Genomic DNA, 17092 nt, shown 5'->3' on the forward strand with positions numbered 1-17092 from the left:
ACGAATATGTAGTGAAAATTCAGTTTGACACAAGCAATATTTTTACATAGCAGCAGAAATCAAGCCTGAAGTAAGTGATTTCCTGCTCCCAGCCCGAGAAAAATAAAATTAAATATTCTTGCAGTGTTCTTTAGCATTGACTTAAGAAGGAGCTTTAGCTCGGGGCCTCCTATAGAAATACTCGGCAACCACTGCACCAAGTTTGATGAGGTTTGTGGCATTTATAAAAAAAAAAAAGGTAGTGACTGTTAGCAGCTGAGTTTCGATTTAGGCCATCAGCATTTAATAAAAATGTTCTAAAATCGAAAATTTTCAGAAAATGAAATTGTCAAGTTTAGAACTCTAAATCAGCAATAAAAACGATATCACAATTCTGTAAATTGCATCTAAAGCAGACAAAATATGTATATTAAACATGGTTCTCAAATAAACCACTAATATGTGAGTGGACTTTTCCAAGACTCTTGTAAACAGTGTAATAAATTCACGTAAGATATAAATTGATATACCAAATTTGTGTGCTTTGGGTGCTCAAACGGATGCAGTTTACGGAATGGTGATATCTTGGTGCACAGCTACGAATTTGTAAACTTAGTGCTTCAATTTTTTTCCAACTTGCCAAGGTTTGAAAATTTCTTTTAAAAAATTCAGGCCTCAAATCAAAATGTTGCTTCCAGCAGTCACTAGAATTTAAATTTATCTCTCTAATGCAACAAATTTCATCAAAATCTGCCCATTGGTTATCTCAAGAAAGCGTTTCTGCGATTTACACGTATTTGAATAGGCAGCATCGGAGTTGGGTTCAAGCTAAAGCTTCCTCGTAATTGTGAAGCCACCAAGATTGGCTGCATAGCCATGTGGTAGATCTCAGAGGCCATGCCCCCTTGACCAGTGTTTCTAGAGGTTGAATGGAATTGTCCCAAAGATTAATATGGAATTTAACTTTAAAGTGCGAACAAAAAAAAGAGGGGGGGGGGGGTAATAAAAAATAAAATAAATGCACAAGGCAGTTCTGGTAAACAGTTAGCACACAAGATAAGCAGAAGTAACAAGCAAAAGCTTTTGATACAAGGCCATACTGCATGGCAAGGTCATCTTCATAACCGGCATTTTATTTGTTTTTTATATGTTTACTATGGATCCAGGTTGACTAGCCTAAAAAGGACTTTAAAAAGGTAGTGCTTGGTTTGTTCTCCTCATGTGATGTTTATGCTTCTTCCGATTTTAGCAGTTCCTGTTGGATATGGATGCAAAATCCATTGGTATTTTTTTAAAAGCATGCATGCCTAACGCACTTGATACACTACAGTGGAATCTCTATAAATGGAAATAGCACGGAACACCATCCTCACGGTTGGTCTGTTTTGTATTAATGCATTGCCCTCTGCAATGTCTCTCAGTGAATGGAACTCCTGATAAACGGAACCAATTTCCCTGGTTCCTTGAGGTTCCGTTTAAACAAAGTCCACTGTATTGTGTACTTTTTATTTGAGTAAACATGTTTTGGCTTTTAGCTGGAAAAGATTATTGTTCCAAATCCTTAAATAAATTTTGGTTCTAGAAGTAACGTGTTCTCTCCCTTTCTGTATTTAGCAAGGAGACCCCCGTTTTGCTGTTGACATCAGCCGATGAACGTGCCAAGAAAGTTGAAGAAAAGATAGAACACCTCCTAACGCAAAGGGTGAGAATGGAGCCAATTGTTATGGCATCAGTTCTTTGACTGAACAGTGTTGTTGTTCCGCTTACAGATGATTGGTCTGGAACTTGGTGATCTTTCTTGGTGCACAAAGCTGAAAGCTGTTGGAAAGCTTTCGAACCGTATTAAGGAGCTTTCGACAAAGGTGCAGTATTAAAATTTTTTCTTGATTTTGTGGGCAGACTGTATGTGGTAGCAGTGATGCTAGTATATTTATAGGTTGTAACCTTTGTGCACATTTAGCTGTGTTGACTCATGTTAAGATTCTAAATATATCTAAATTTGAATGGGAAACAGTCCGAAACAGAATTATAAGTTCCTATACAAAATTATATTCATAAAACTTTTGTATCTCTTCCTATTAAATGGTAAATTGTGTGAAGACATAACGCTAATGCCTTGAGCATGTAGCTAGGTTTGTCAGTGTGCCATGTTACAAAAAATAAGAAACTTAGTAGGTTAGTTAGTTAGCTCGTTAGTTAAGGAGTTAGTTAGATATGCCTGTCTATAGTGCATCAATTTGTCAAAGACAATGAAAGAGATGAAGAGGGCGCAACTGCAAAATGCTTTCACTGAATCAGCTGCTATTTACGAGGCCAGGTATTATGGATGCAGCATAGACCACTTATAGCGTAAGCCGCCGGAGTCGACACTGTCCACACTGTAAGCGGTACCGCACTATAACAAAAACAACTTTTCTCAAAAGCTGTGCATGTGCAAAGCATCCGGATGAAGTAGCCTCATGTGTCTGGGAATCGAAGCATACGACCAGGGTGTGCTGGCACTTTTGTTGACAAGGTGGTTACTTCACTTTCCAAGTGCCGTACAGCCACTGCGAAGAATTTCACTGACTCTGTGCCAAAACGCAACTTGAGACACCGCCGGTTAGGCCTAGCCAACAAGGTGTCGGGCGGCACGGCATCGCGGAAATCTCGCCCTTGATACGTGTTCATACCTGTAGACAAATACACAAAGATCTGGTGCGAGATGATGTGCACAGGCTGCACTGAGAGCAGCGTGCGGGAAGCGGGTTCCACAGGTGATCAGCCGGCAACTACAGTACCGTGAACCTGTGTAGCACAAGTTTGTATGTGCGCGTACTGTTAGGGATTGCAAAAGCTCTTGGATGGACAACCTTCAGAACTGCTGAATTTGCGGAACAGAGTTTAAACTGACAGCGTCACGGAGTCAAGGTTGCATGCACAATATCTGCACTTCACAATGACGCGCGTTACGACAGGCAAACGTGGAACGCAATCACGGCCTCAACCGATTTTTCCGCAGTGCTTAATTTGTAAAAAAAACAAATTGATATTACTGTGTAAATTCGTGTTTCTGGCCCGCCCAATAATTCGGACATTTTTGCCATGTCCCCAAAAAAATCAGTCGGCGACTGCATTTACTTTCCACACACAGCCCGAAAACCCAAAGAGCAACAACGCGCATGCGTTCGGTGCTGACCGCACGCCACTGCCAAATGTCCAGAGCAACTAGCTTCTAGGCAACTAGGCAACTCCTGCGTGCCCGCTGAACCTTTTTTGTTCGCTCAATCCGTGTCGTCTCCTCCTGCTCCGCATTGCCCTCATCGCTCTCCCCTGGGTCGGCACGATGGCTTGTCTGGGGGATTTTCCAGCAGCCACATTATAAATGGGAGTCAGTAAAGAGCGCATTAAATCCAATTTCGTACTATATAAGCAGTTATGTTATAAGTGGTCTCAACCATGCATCTTCGCATGTATACTGTTTTTGATGTATATATTTGAACATGACTGATTCTGCACATCTGTTCACATAATAAATTGCAACTCTGCTTAAAGGGGCACTAAAACCAACCATTAAGTCAAGTTAAAGTGATTGATACTCAAGAACCTCTAAGGCGTCAAAAATATTGAGAATAGAGCTTTAAGTGAGACGTTGAGGTAAATGTAAGGTATATCTAGGACTCAATTTTAGGCTCTACCAGGACATTATAGTGCTAGCCACATGATGAAACTCCTCATTACATAATTGAGTCACTAGTACTCAGCCACTGATAAGATAATTGCATTGCTTTATAAGATAAAAGAAAATATAATTTTCTTTCAACATTGTGAAAATAGATACTAGTTGTTTGAATAAATACAATTGTGGCCAATGTTTTAAACAGGTGGTACTAGATATAGTGTTAATATGCCGTCATCGCCAGTAAGAATGTCTTCCATGCCACCAGCGGTAAATGCTGTGGCACCATCTGATAACTAGAAATCGAAAGACTTTCATGACTCCATAACCTCTGAGATTGTGTACAAGCACGCCATCTCCAATATTTTGTGCTCAGTGTGAGATGAGACGAAACAAAGGCTCATTTTACCATTTGTGTTTTGCTTTCACGAAGGAGAACAAGTAGAAAAAGCGAATTCAGATCAAAGCGGGCGCACTGGTTGCTGTCATGTTGTTACGCCATCAAGCAGTAATAGGCAGGCTGCCGCGTGGGCTTCCAGGCGATTAACGAAATTTTTGCAAGAAGCAGAGAAAACCACGTGCATGTGATGTCTTGGGATGCAGTTGGGTGTTGTTTTACTCACCGACAGCAGTAAAGAGCGGTGATGGTTTATGCCACCTCACACCTCCTCCCTAATGGCAGGCGATTTGAATTGAGATAGAGGATTGCAGACCCTTGAGACACAATTTTCTGTTTGCATCTTCTTGGCACGAAACATGCACTGCGTGGTTTTTGGAATGGTATTTCAAACAGTCCATGTTGACATAATATTTGCCTTTAGTGTCCCTTTAGAGCCAAATGTTTTTCAACTTCTGTTAATTCGAGCAAAAAATCAGTGGCCCCTAGGAGGTTGAATTAACCCTTTCAGTGTCGGATTTTTTCAGAGGTGATGTGCTCCCTGCGTTATTTTCTTTTTTTTCTCGGATATTCAATACGAACACAGCAGTTTATTTTCAGTTATGTAAAACGAAAAAACTTACATGGATAATAGAAAATGCACTTTTAGCATGGTCCTCACATTCCTATCTTCATTTTGTATCTCCTACGTATAGTTTCATTCTGATGCGCACGCTGCCGCTACAACGCCGCTGTGTGGGTGCCAAACAGAAAGAAAACCTTCCATAAACGTTAGACAGATTGCAGAAACACACAAGACATTTAGCCTTGTGCTACGGCACGAATATTTGAACAGCGAATCACCGTAATTGCGGTGCACAGAGTCCCGGTGCCACCCCTCTCAACTCCGCGCAGCACAACCGCGCTCACGAAGGGGTGCATTCCACAGTGCACTAACAAAAGCCCAGACTGAGAAAACCCAGGGAGGTGAGAAAATATGCTTCTAGAAATATGCAAATCCGACATGTACCGACATGTCAGTGATGCTGAAAGGGTTAATCACATGACACTTATTTGAGTGAGTATTAGGTGTACCAGTAGTGTGATTTTCCTTTTTTTCTTCAATGCTGGCCGCCTTTTGTTTCATAAAGGATGCACCACTGTGGAGCCTTGCTGGTCAATGCAGAGAGCAGCAGGAGGACTACTATTTGTGTAACCTGCGACACGTTGTCACACCATCCACAATAGCAGTGGGGAGCCGGCTGAAGTCTCTGAGCCAGGTGCCAGGCCGCCGCCTTTCTGGAGACCTCGACATTGTGGACGACTTCACCACAGGAAAGCCGAAGTCAACATTGGTGAGTGCCTGCTCGTGTTTCTCGGCTTTGAGTACCCGTGGAACCCAACAACTTGTGGTGGGGGCGGGTTTAGTGTAAAAGAACTAATTGATTTGCTCCTCCTCAGTAGTTTTGGCAACAATCGAACCTGGATAAAACAACGACCGATAATTCGGACTTCACGGGGAACGTAAATAAGTCTTAACTATTGAATGTCCAAAAAAACAAATGTGCTCAAGAAAGATAATTTTATTTACGTTTTAATGCCCCTGTGTAAGGAAGAAGTGGTCGATTCGTTGCTGCACACACTTTCGCTTACGTGCAACCAAGTGCGCCTATATTACTGCCGGTTTTCTGTTGTCGCTGTACGCTGATGCAAGAACTGCAAAGGCTCGAGTCAGATCTGCACAGCACATCACCATCTGAGTTAGAGTCGATGTTTGACGGTGAGAGAACTTGCTCAATTATTTCGTCATCGTTCAGTTCGGCACACAACACCACGATGTTGACATCTGCAAACTCTTCAAATGTGGCGGGGGCACGAATCGGCACACTGCAGCCTAGCAGGTCTGCGTGGTGTCAATGGTGTCCGCATTTGAGCTCATTGTGGTAGGCGGCAGTTCAGGCTCTTCAGTTGCGGAGTCAGGGTCATTCGGACTGCGACTCAAGACTCATTCGGAGTCAGACCGCAAGGGGACCGTTGGTGCCATTTGACGCGGCCACGCGAGAAAGACTTGGAGCCAGCAGAGCGCTTTCTGGAACGCCAACTTAACAAACAGAATGGCGATAAGAGGGCCATGTGTTGGGACGCCGGAATAGGATGTGATGATTGCGATGTTGATGCGATGTCCCAATTCAGGCAAAGCCTCCAAGATCAGCATTTGTAATTTAATCTGAGGTGTAGTGCTGCGACCGAGACAAGGCCTCAGGGATTACCATTCTACGTGCAATCTCTGAGGCCATACTTCATGTCTCAGCGAGGTCGCCAGAGGAGATAATGGCGACAGAATCCGCGTACGCTGCAGTCGCAGGCGGAGTCCGAATAATCGAATGTAGAGCTGGCGGCTGTCCGAAATATTGGTTGTCTTTATGCATCAAGTGTCCATTGGCGGTGCCGCGAAGCTGTCCGATTTATCGGTCGACGACTGTATTAATTTATTGGTATAATGAAGTAATCATTAAATGTTTCTTGCCAATGCCAACATCAGACGTAGCAAAAGTATTTTTGTATCGTATGTGACATGTTATCGAAATCACTTTATTTTTTCCAAACTACAAATTGGAAGTGGATGCTAGAGCAAAAAGTGGGTTTGAACAGCTTGTCTAGGCCCTAGCAACCATTATACCGGGTGCTGTATATTTTTCAATTTTAACAGAATTTTTAACCCTTTGAAGGTCGAATTATTTTGAAAAAAAACTTTCCCAGATGATCAAATTACTTTATTGCGGATATTGAATGTAAAAAATGTATAAAGTCGGGAATAAATAGTGAAAAAAAATTAGAAACAGTATTTTGATGTCGGCATCACTCAGAACTCCAAATGTTCAATAATATTTCAGAGTGTGGTATTCCTTGAAACACGGTTCTACGCACAGCGCCTTATCGCGACAATCAAAGTAGCGCCAATCAAAGAGCAGCGCCAATCAAGGTAGAAATCTTCCGCCGCATCTGCAAGAGAGTGCCGACAGAGAGAAAACTAACGTTTGGCGCGCCTCCGTTGCGATCCCGCAGCGCAACCGAAACCGCGTAAGCGCGTTGCCGCAGAGAGCGAGAATACCTCGTGAGCGGCGCTGATAAACAAGCTAAGACAGCGCCACTCATTATAGAAATCAACTTCAGCGTTACTGCAAGACAGTGCCGACAGTGAGAAAACTCACGTTTCGCGCGCCTCCGTTGCGATCACGCGGCGGAACCGAAAGCGCGAAAGGGGTGTTGCCGCAGTCTGCGCGACGCACGCGCTGAAACTAGAAATCAGTTCTGTTTATCTCCGCAAGAAGGTAGCACAAATGTCAAACGCTTCTTGTAAGTCCTAAAAGGTGGCAGCACCTCCTGGTAAGCATGCATCGTCATTATGGCGCGAAATTTCAAACGGAGGATCGAAACCGTACCCGTACGGCAAAGACCTTGCGGGACAGAAAACTGCCGCCGTACACATACGGCAAAAACCTTCAAAGGGTTAATATTGCCTGTGGCATATAGCATGAATCAACTCATTGAACTGGTCTACTTGAAGCAGTTAACATTACTTACACTGGTAAATCAAATGCACATTTGACTAAATAACAAATTTTACTAATAAACTTTTTAACTAATTACTTTGGTACACAGATTGCAAAACATGCCATAAAATTCCGAGCAAGCGCCCCCCTCAAGCAAGTCAACATTACCGGCAAAATTAGAGGGGGGGCGCTATCCCGGAACGGCACCAAAATTCAAGATGACAACGACAAAATTTTCCCGCCAAAAAAAAAAAAAAAGAAGTGCCGTGGGAATGGCATTAAAATTTTATTGAACATGAACTTTATTAAGCCAAAGATTTGTTAGTGGTGTTTATCACTCTCAAAACCACCGAAAGAACTACAGAAAGAGCGCATCGAGGCTGCACCGACGCGTCGCCGTGACCGGCGAAACGAACATTGGTTATGCAGCTTCTATTCCAGGCAAAATTATGTCCGCTTGAGTAAAGCGACGCGTGTTAGAGTATGTGGCACACGGAACAGCCGACAAAAAACTCGAGACTCAGAGAGGCGTTTATTAGCGTCCACCTAAGCCCAGAACGTCCAAGATGGCAGGCTAGTCCCTTCGAACTCCCTGGCCCGATCCTCGTCCTCTTCTTTCTTGTAGGAAGAACGCGGGAAATTCAACAACGCGTAATGTTCACTTTATTAAAAACCATGTCCACGGTGAAACGTTTAGCACTAATGAGAATTCCGATACAAGTCAAGCTCGCTTGAGTAAAGCGACGCGTAATGTTCACTTTATTAAAAACCATGTCCACGGTGAAACGTTTAGCACTAATGAGAATTCCGATACAAGTCAAGCTCGCTTGAGTAAAGCGACGCGTAATGTTCACTTTATTAAAAACCATGTCCACGGTGAAACGTTTAGCACTAATGAGAATTCCGATACAAGTCAAGCTCAGCTGCAGTGCATGACTACCGACGGCGGACAGCGAACCGCGGCTCGGGTATGCTCGCATCGCCGCTGGTGGCGCCGCAAATATCCGCATGTTTTCTTCATCGTGTGAAATTATTGCGAGGAGAGGGTAAAGCGGCAACGACAGTAACAAAACATTGCTGCTTGGGAGCGTCGACGGTTCGTTCTGAGCACCGTCTGCTACAGATTCGAAGTGAACTGGAAAAGGCCTAAAGACGATATTGGTGGCGAGTGATTAGCAGCAGTGAAGCTGCCGGCGATGCCAGAGCTTAGCCGCGACCACTCCTCTGTCGCCGAGTGGTCACGTCGCTGTGCCGCAGGGAAATCCTCTGTGCCGTATGAGAGGCAGATCTCGCCGTCGGCCGGCGGTCTGTGAACTACAGACCGCCAGCCGCAGTTCGCCCCGATGCGCACGTGTGCCCACTGGGGTCCCCAGGTGCAACCATGATTCGATCAAATGGCTCATCGGGGCATCCCAATGCGCACCGGTGCGATTTGCCGAATTTGCCATTACTTTCGTGGGGGAGGGGGGGGGGCTCTTGGGGGTGGGAGCGCTTGCTCGGAATTTTACGGCATACAGGGTGTCCCAGCTATCACACAGCACGATATAAAAAAAAAAAGGAACGGCGTTACACGAAGCCAACCTAGTGCGTATTCTTTCCAGTTAAGTGGAGTAGCCGCCAGTAATTTTTTCGTTAATTAAAATTCGATAATGAATTGTAATAAATTATCTAACTCGAGAAGTACTGTCCTAATTATGAAAGTGTCAATGAGAAAGTTGTAGAGCAACATAAAAAACTCCCGATACAGCTTTCTGTTGCTCAATACGTGCTACATAAATGTGTTTTTCCGAGTGTGAAAGAAACCCGCGAATACATGCAGAATTGCTGCACGACTGGCCGCTGGAGGCACTTTGCATGTATTCGCGGGCTTCTTTCATGCTCGGAAAAACACTTTTATGTAGCACGTATTGAGCAACAGAAAGCTGTATCGGGAGTTTTTCATGTTGCTCTACAACTTTCTCATTGACACTTTCACAATTCTGACAGTACTTCTCGAGTTACATAATTAATTACAATTAGCTAATTAAATCTCAGTAACGAAAAAATTACTCCTGGCTACTCCACTGCACTGGAAACAATATGCACTAGGTTTGCTTGGCGTAACGCCGTTCCTCTTTTTTTAAATCGTGCTGTGTGATAGCTGGGACACCTGTACATTAGTACCTCCATTCGTACTATTACATCTCTGTTAGTGCTAACAATAGTGATCCGAAGTTGTCGTCTCCAACCTCCTATTCCCATATCTGAATTTGTACTGCCACACATATCGCGACCGAGCATTGAACCTCAAAAAATTAACTGGGACATCAATGCATTTGGTCACAAATTTTAGGAGCGCCTATCTCGAAATTGGTGTCATGTTCAGAATTCATTCCAAGTGGATATGACTTTCGATGGCATTGGCTATAATTTGTAAATTTCAATATGTGCGGTAAGGTAATTAGTTTGAAAGTAATTAGCGAAACTTCTATAATTGGTCAAATATTCATTTTGATTTTTCAAGCAAATAATGTCCTTCTCTGTAATTAAGCTCAAGAAGTACAGTTGTGCTACATTTCATGAGTCATATTTTAAAATTCTGTTAACAATAAAAAAAGAAGAAAAACTCCGCATTATGAGGCTCAACTTTACTGCTAATGCCGAACTGCACCCACACTCAATTGAAAGGGAGTGCTTGCCTCACCACCAAGTTTGTCACTAAGCCTGTCAATGAACTACCAGTTTTTCCACATCTGGCATCAAGTTGCTTGGTGGTAGTGGTATTTAAAGAACACTTTCAACTCAAGTATAAGTCATTGACTGAATTGCATTCAGGACTCAAAGAATGAAACCATCTATGCATGTAGTGTTTCAAAATGCACTAAACTACCCTTGAGGCCTTGTACCAATGGCATGACTGCTGGCACCAATGGGCCTTCAAAGCATAAGACAGTGCCGGAAGCTGCAGCACCACTGCAGGTCGCCATACACTCTACTCGTGTTTGCATGTTTGTATCTTTGTATCAGAGCATATAATTTGTACAAAGTTGGTAAGCAGAGTAATTCACTCTATTGATTGGGGTTTTGGCGTCCCACATAAGAAATGGCTACAACCATGGCCATATATTCACCTGATGATGGTACACTGCAGGACTAGCCAGGAATGCTGTATGTATTTTAGAGGATACCTTTATTGGTGTTTCATGCACACATTGTGCTGTGGCTGGTTAGGATAAGTTACTGCCTGGGGCAAATGAATGTAGGATTTCCTAGGATCATGTGCAGCAAGGACGTGACGTACGTGTAGATAAGGGAGCAATCAGCATGTCCCATGAGTCCCCTGAACTGCATGCATATGCACAGAATATTGTATTCGTGTACAAGCATTGCAGCTATTAGTTACCTGCCGCGGTAGCTCAGTCAGCTAAGGCGTTGCGCTGCTGAGCACGAGGTCGCGGGATCGAATTCCGGCCCCGGCGGCCGCATTTCTATGGAGGCGAAATGCAAAAACGCCCGTGTGCTTGCGTTGTAGTGCATGTTTAAGAACCCCAGGTGGTCAAAATTAATCCGGAGCCCTCCACTACAGCGTGTCTCATAATCAGAACTGGTTTTGGCGCGTAAAAACCCCAGGAAGAAGAATGCAGCTGTTAAGTTAAAGCACTCAAGCAGGTGATTTGTGCATTGTAAGTTTGTAATGGTTAGCAACCTCAAGACATGTGCAGATGAGCATCAGTGGTGAGCTCTGAGCAAATGCACATCACTTGTGCATACACTACTGTAAACACAGTTCATACCACTTGTAGTGTAATTGCCCCTGGTGCGATCAGCAGTGAAGTGCTGCAAGTTTGAGCAAACGACCTTTAATACATTTCATGTCATGGCATAGAGTCTGATAGCCTGCTTCAAAGCATCATTGAAACAGATCCTATAGGGGTACACACATCATTGCCCTTTGTGAAATCATAGTAAACATTTATAATTATGCCATCACATAGCACAGAATCTGCTGAATGATTGCTGCATATTCAGATTTTCACATCTTATTTATTGCCTAGTGTAAGCCTTTTGCCTAAAGTGTGCAGGCCGCTGTTGTAATGAGAGTTGCTGGTACAGGTAGGCCATGTAGTGGCTCTTCCTTGAAACCAAAGTGTAGAGAAGAAAAGCAGGTTTTTTTTTTTTTTTTTTTTTTTTTTTTTTTTTTTTTTTTCCCTGTCTTGCAAGTTTGAGAGCTGGTATTGCCATACATGACCCACTATATTGTGGAGGCTGTGTGCAGCGTCTCCAGTGTGGCATCTGCAGTATTATTTCAGTGGCCAACTGTGGGGCTGCAATGGAAGCAGAAAGGCTGCAGGTGTCATTGCTATGCCGTATACATATGTGTGCTCAGACATTGTGAATTGTCAAGGGTGACTAAATATCTAACTTTACATTCTGCAGGAGGAACGTGAGAGACAACTCAGCACACAGCTGCACCGTGATGGACTGCTGTCCGCACTTAACGCTACACTGTCATCTACGGCAGCATGCTGTGATGCGACTCAACTGAAGATGCCCGATTCCAACGAAATTGGTCAAGGATTCCTCACTCAAGTGAGTTTCTATTGTGTTTTGTGTAGTTGCTCAAATTCCACACACACAACATAATTACATAGGGCAGAAACTTCTCAGTTGAGCTTTTGTTAACATGGCTTGCCAAGCTCTGTTAGTGCAGGTTCATTGTGGAGCTGGTTCATAATACAGCGTGGCGCACAGCTACAGTACTTGCATAGTTTGATGTTGGTCATAATTATGGACAAAATGGAGGTGTGAATTGTCTCACCTTCTCACCTCTAAAGAAGCAGGAGCTTGCAAAAAAGCCACTGTGCTCTCTCTCTTTTTTTTTTTTCTGGGGGAGGGGAGGCACCAGTGTATCTTTAAGCACCTCATAGAGAGAGGAGGCATAGAAATAAATACATTGAAAATCCTAAAAGGAAGTGGTGCAGTAAGAAGCACTCATAGAAAGACACGGGACATAAAATAGTTTTATCAAGTGCATATTCTGTGTACTCTTCCTTTTCTTTTTATACCTGTTGTCTTGCAAAACTTGGAAGTTAAGTCTCCCTCTCTTTTTTTTTCTTTTTTTTTTTGAGTTTTTCATAACTTGATTTATGTTAACCGGTCGTCTTGAGCCCACTGCTTGCTTTTTGTTGTTAATTGAACCTAAACATTAGCATTACTTTACCTCACTGTGATGCTAACCCTACTCTGTGCAGGAAAATGAGGAAGAACCAACAAAGGAAGAGCCATTACTGGCACCTGGTGCAAAGAAAGTCTTGCAGGATATGGACACTTTGGTTGGCCACAGGCGGTTTTCTGATATCCGGATAATCGCACAAGATGGTTGTGTCATCCCTGCTCATCGGGCAGTCTTATTCACACGCTGTCCTGCTGTTGAGAAGGTTAGAGTTTTTCATTGCTGGCTCTACAGCACTTTTGTTCGAGTAGTGTATCAGATAAATTGTGTTTCTGTTTCATGCAGTAGTATTTTATAAACCACAATTGTCACTTATAATTCTTTCTCCACAAAGCACTGGCACGAATATATATTGTAGCAGCACTGTTAGAAAAAGGCTCTTTATGAACATTTATTTATTTTATTTTATTTTATTTTAATGAATTATTTTGCAAAAGCATTATCATTGCACAGAACTTCCAAAGCTGTGTAGCGCCCTAGGGACCTTTGAACAGGATGGTCGAAAACATGGGTGTCATCCCAGTATTTGAACAGCGCTTCTTTGCCAGCAGGGTAGAAAAAATTTTTTCATGCAGCAGCGGAGTGTTCAATGGGCTGCCCTCTTTAGATCACTGTCTTGAAAGTGTCGCCTTTCCACGAACTCTTTTGCAGGTCAGAACAGGTGAAAGTCGATTGAAGCGAGTTTGAGACTGTTTTAGGGACTGTTCGGCAGAAGCTCCCAACTGAGCTTTTGTAAAGTGTGACATGTCGCGTTAGAAGAAGACGACAACGAAGTGCGCACGCGAATGCACAGGACGAGATGGCTCAAGCGCGAGCTTGGCATCGAACGCTAGCTAGTTGTTGACTCCAACGCCTAAGCTATGCCGCTTAACGTGTTCATGTTCCCTTTTCTGTAATAAATCGTCAGCAGCCACAACCTGCTGCACAGACTTAACAAAGTGCATGCGGGCAATGCAGACAATAGTAAGCAGACACGGAGAACGCCTCTGGTGATCAAGATGGGCCATTTATTTTTAAATGTTCTGTCAAACTGGTCACTACATTTCATGAACAGCCATGCTCAGTGCTTTGAGAAAGAGGTTAATTTGCTTCAGAAGCTAGCTAAAATGTCGTCTGGCAATTTTCAAAGGTCAGGTCCCAGGTGTTCGTGAAACCAAAGTGGGGTGAATGCCAAGCCGCCACTTCTGTGATATGGTCTTTCACTGACATGGTTGCCTCAGAAATGCTTGCAAAGTGACCTGCTCTGGAGTATGAAGTGTCCTTGCCTAATTTTGCCTTAAGCTAACTGTGAGTTCCATGCAGTTTTACCCCTTTGTTCACATAAAAAACATGCAGTTCTTTATTTGCACTCTTAAGCTGATTTGCAATTTCGTTTAATTTGTTGTTTCTGCCACCAAACTACACTAATGCACCAACAGGTGACACTTCACACACTTCATTAATATGTCCCAAACATAGAGCACTAATCTGCCTTTGGCTGGTGACAAGATGTAAAGTAAAAAGGATCTCTTGGTTGAACATGATAGCACGGCACACCTACCACAGTGGCTTGGGGGCTGTGCTGTGGCTGTCCATTGCCAAGTTCAGGTTCATGGACTTTATACTTGGCAGAGCCGCAGCAATTGAGTCCATCATATACAACACAGGCGATTCTAAATTTGGGCTGCTCACTATCAGCTGCCTCGTGTGTTGCCGGGTTGGAAAATTTTGCTTGTAAACAGATGGCTTCACGTAATAGAAGGTCATCACATTTGCATTATTGAGTTGTGTTGCGCATTGAGTCCTATGCAGTCTCGCAGAACGATGACAGTGTAAAGCATCCGAAAAATTCTGGTTAATGAAGTTTGAGTTTTGAAGCATTTACTTTAATCTGTAATGAAAAACGTTCAAGGCATTGTGCAGTGCAGATACACGACTGCAGGTATTTGTGTCAATTGCTGACCATTGACATTGGCTTGCCGCAGGAGGTCTCTCGTCAGGGGGACAGAGTGCCACTGTTGGACTGGACGTCAAGGTCCAAGGCCTGCGTTCTGGCTTTCCTTCACTATGTTTACTCTGGTGCTCTCGACCTTGACGACAATGACAGACGTCTTCATCTTGAGCTCAGGGGCATGGCTTTCAGGTGGTGTTTCATTCTTTTTATGACTTCTACATTTATGATATGGCAGAATGCTGCTAGTATGTCATCTGCTCTTGCACTTTCCTGGTTGTTACTGAGCGAGAATCTGGCCACTCCTTGTTCACACCTTATGGGAGTCCTGTGTATAAATTTATTCTTGATTGTAGCACCTTTAAGCATCTTGTCTGGCCGCTAATGCCAATGTGGTTGGCGCCTTCACTTCAAGTGCATTACTGGGTTCAGTGGTGTGTGAGCATGAACCTCCCCCCCCCCCCCCCCCTTTTTTTTTTTCATCCCCAAAATCATTTGTCCACATGTTTTGGAGTACTGCCTGGCTTGCTGTGTTTGCAATTTCTGAAAGCACTCAGCTATGGCTTAAAGTACTGTTTGCGTAATTTTGCCATGGTGTATAAAAGAAGGCATGCATTCATTAATGAAGAAACTAATGCATGATTCCTACTTGGTTTACTCCAGTAATTTTCCTCCCTATGTCCACTATTTAGCAACTCTGGCTCCAGGTTGTTGGAGCCAGAAGCCGTGTGTGTGTGATTGTGTGCGTGAGTGCGTCCGTGCACATTCATAGTTTCTTGCGAACAACGATTACAAAATTTAGAATTTCTTTAGGCTATAAGCGAGCTCGGAGAAACCACATTATACGCTTTCTGCAGTGACAAATGTTACAGACTGACAGCATATTTGTTTACTTTTTCATATGCAGCATATTTTTTTTTTTTACTATTATATGTGGGTTCCTGGCTTTTTGCAAAGACAGGTGACTAAGTTTGTTGGGGCTTTATAGACAAGTGCACGCTCAAATCGCTTTTCACTGTGTTCACCTTAGTTGACAGGAAGTATAAAGCATGGTGTAGTGAAAAAATTCGGCAGAGACACTTAAAACTGCTTAGGTGGAGGAATGCGAAAATGGTGAAATAGGCCACGCCTTTAGTCACTCTCTGCGACATGACATGTGCAGTGACGCACGCACTAGGCACACCTTTAGTCAGCCAGAACCGTGTAGCTGTCGTGGCATCGTGGAATCATTCCTTTAGTTAGCCAGATGGCTGCGACGTGACGTGTGCAATCACGCACACACTAGGCATGCCTTTAATCGACCAGAACCGTGGAGCCACCGAGACGTCGGGGAACCGTGCTTGTCTCACACCTCGGAGGTCCCGGTTTGATTCACACCCAAACCAAGATGTACCAAATTTTCTGTTTAAAGCCATTAGTTTACCTCGTTTGAAGGAACCTCCCCGAGAAATTTGACGTCAATCCAAGCATTTTTTAAGTGTTTTTAATCTTTGTGCCGTCGCCCATTTTTTCTACCATCGCTCGGTCACACCACCGCCGCAACCATATTTTTGCGTAATGGTTTCGCATTAATAAAAATGCATGCAGTGGCAGGAATCGGTAGGTGTAAAGGATTGGCACAAAATGCAGCTTGAGGCTGCCACACTTGTATTTCCAGGTCTTATTTTACATGTTCAGCTGTAGTTTGCTGATGCACCTGGTTTCACTGTTCTTTGTATAATGCATACAGAAGTGATAAATGGTTCATTTTCTTTGGTCTATGCAGGTACAGCATGGCAGAGCTTTGTGAGGAATTGAAAGACCGTTACTTTAGAAACGAGTGCGAACAAGACGGCACCGGTGACCAAGAGGCTGATACTAGTCTGGATGAAATCATTTCTTCTTTCTGGGAGAATGGTGATAACCACAATGACCACAGTGAGGAGCCTGTAAATGTTGACAGTGATAATGTCGAGTCATTAGAAGAGGTTTGTGATTTCCTGTCAAGTCAGCGTCCACAAAATATTGAAGGTGAGACCATTGAAGCTGCTGTTCACATGTCAGGCAGTTAGTATAAAGGCCCAACCACAAGGAACGGATTTCCGACGGATTTTCGGCGTCGGCGCCGGCCGGCGGCACGCGGCGTGGACGCTCATTGACGGCTCTCAACCACAAGAGACTCTCGGCGTCGACGTATTTCAAGCGTGGCGCAATGTGGCCAGATCCTTGGCCCCGAATTTAGCCGGTCAGTTTTGCAAAATGTTGTGCTCACAGAACAATTGTTTTTACTAAGCAAGGACTTCTTGTACTTTTAAAACTTCATAAAAATTGTCCGTAGCTCTAGTGCAAACATATACGCTGGTTGTCTGTGCTGAAAAACGTAGCACCAGTCGCATAGCATGGA

At 43.6% G+C, this 17092-nt stretch overlaps 1 protein-coding gene across 1 annotated transcript in view; it reads left to right on the forward strand.

Annotated features, from left to right (window-relative positions):
* Nucleotides 1-17092, forward strand: part of LOC119448709 (structure-specific endonuclease subunit SLX4) — a 41812-nt gene that overhangs the window by 16135 nt on the left and 8585 nt on the right. Inside the window, 7 exon segments of the mRNA XM_049665760.1 lie at nucleotides 1594-1681; nucleotides 1749-1841; nucleotides 5165-5368; nucleotides 11984-12136; nucleotides 12799-12984; nucleotides 14744-14901; nucleotides 16475-16719. Of these exon segments, the coding sequence (XP_049521717.1) occupies nucleotides 1594-1681; nucleotides 1749-1841; nucleotides 5165-5368; nucleotides 11984-12136; nucleotides 12799-12984; nucleotides 14744-14901; nucleotides 16475-16719 (1127 nt within the window).

The sequence above is a fragment of the Dermacentor silvarum genome, chromosome 4, assembly GCF_013339745.2.
Source record: "Dermacentor silvarum isolate Dsil-2018 chromosome 4, BIME_Dsil_1.4, whole genome shotgun sequence".
NCBI classification, from domain to species: Eukaryota; Metazoa; Arthropoda; class Arachnida; order Ixodida; family Ixodidae; genus Dermacentor; species Dermacentor silvarum.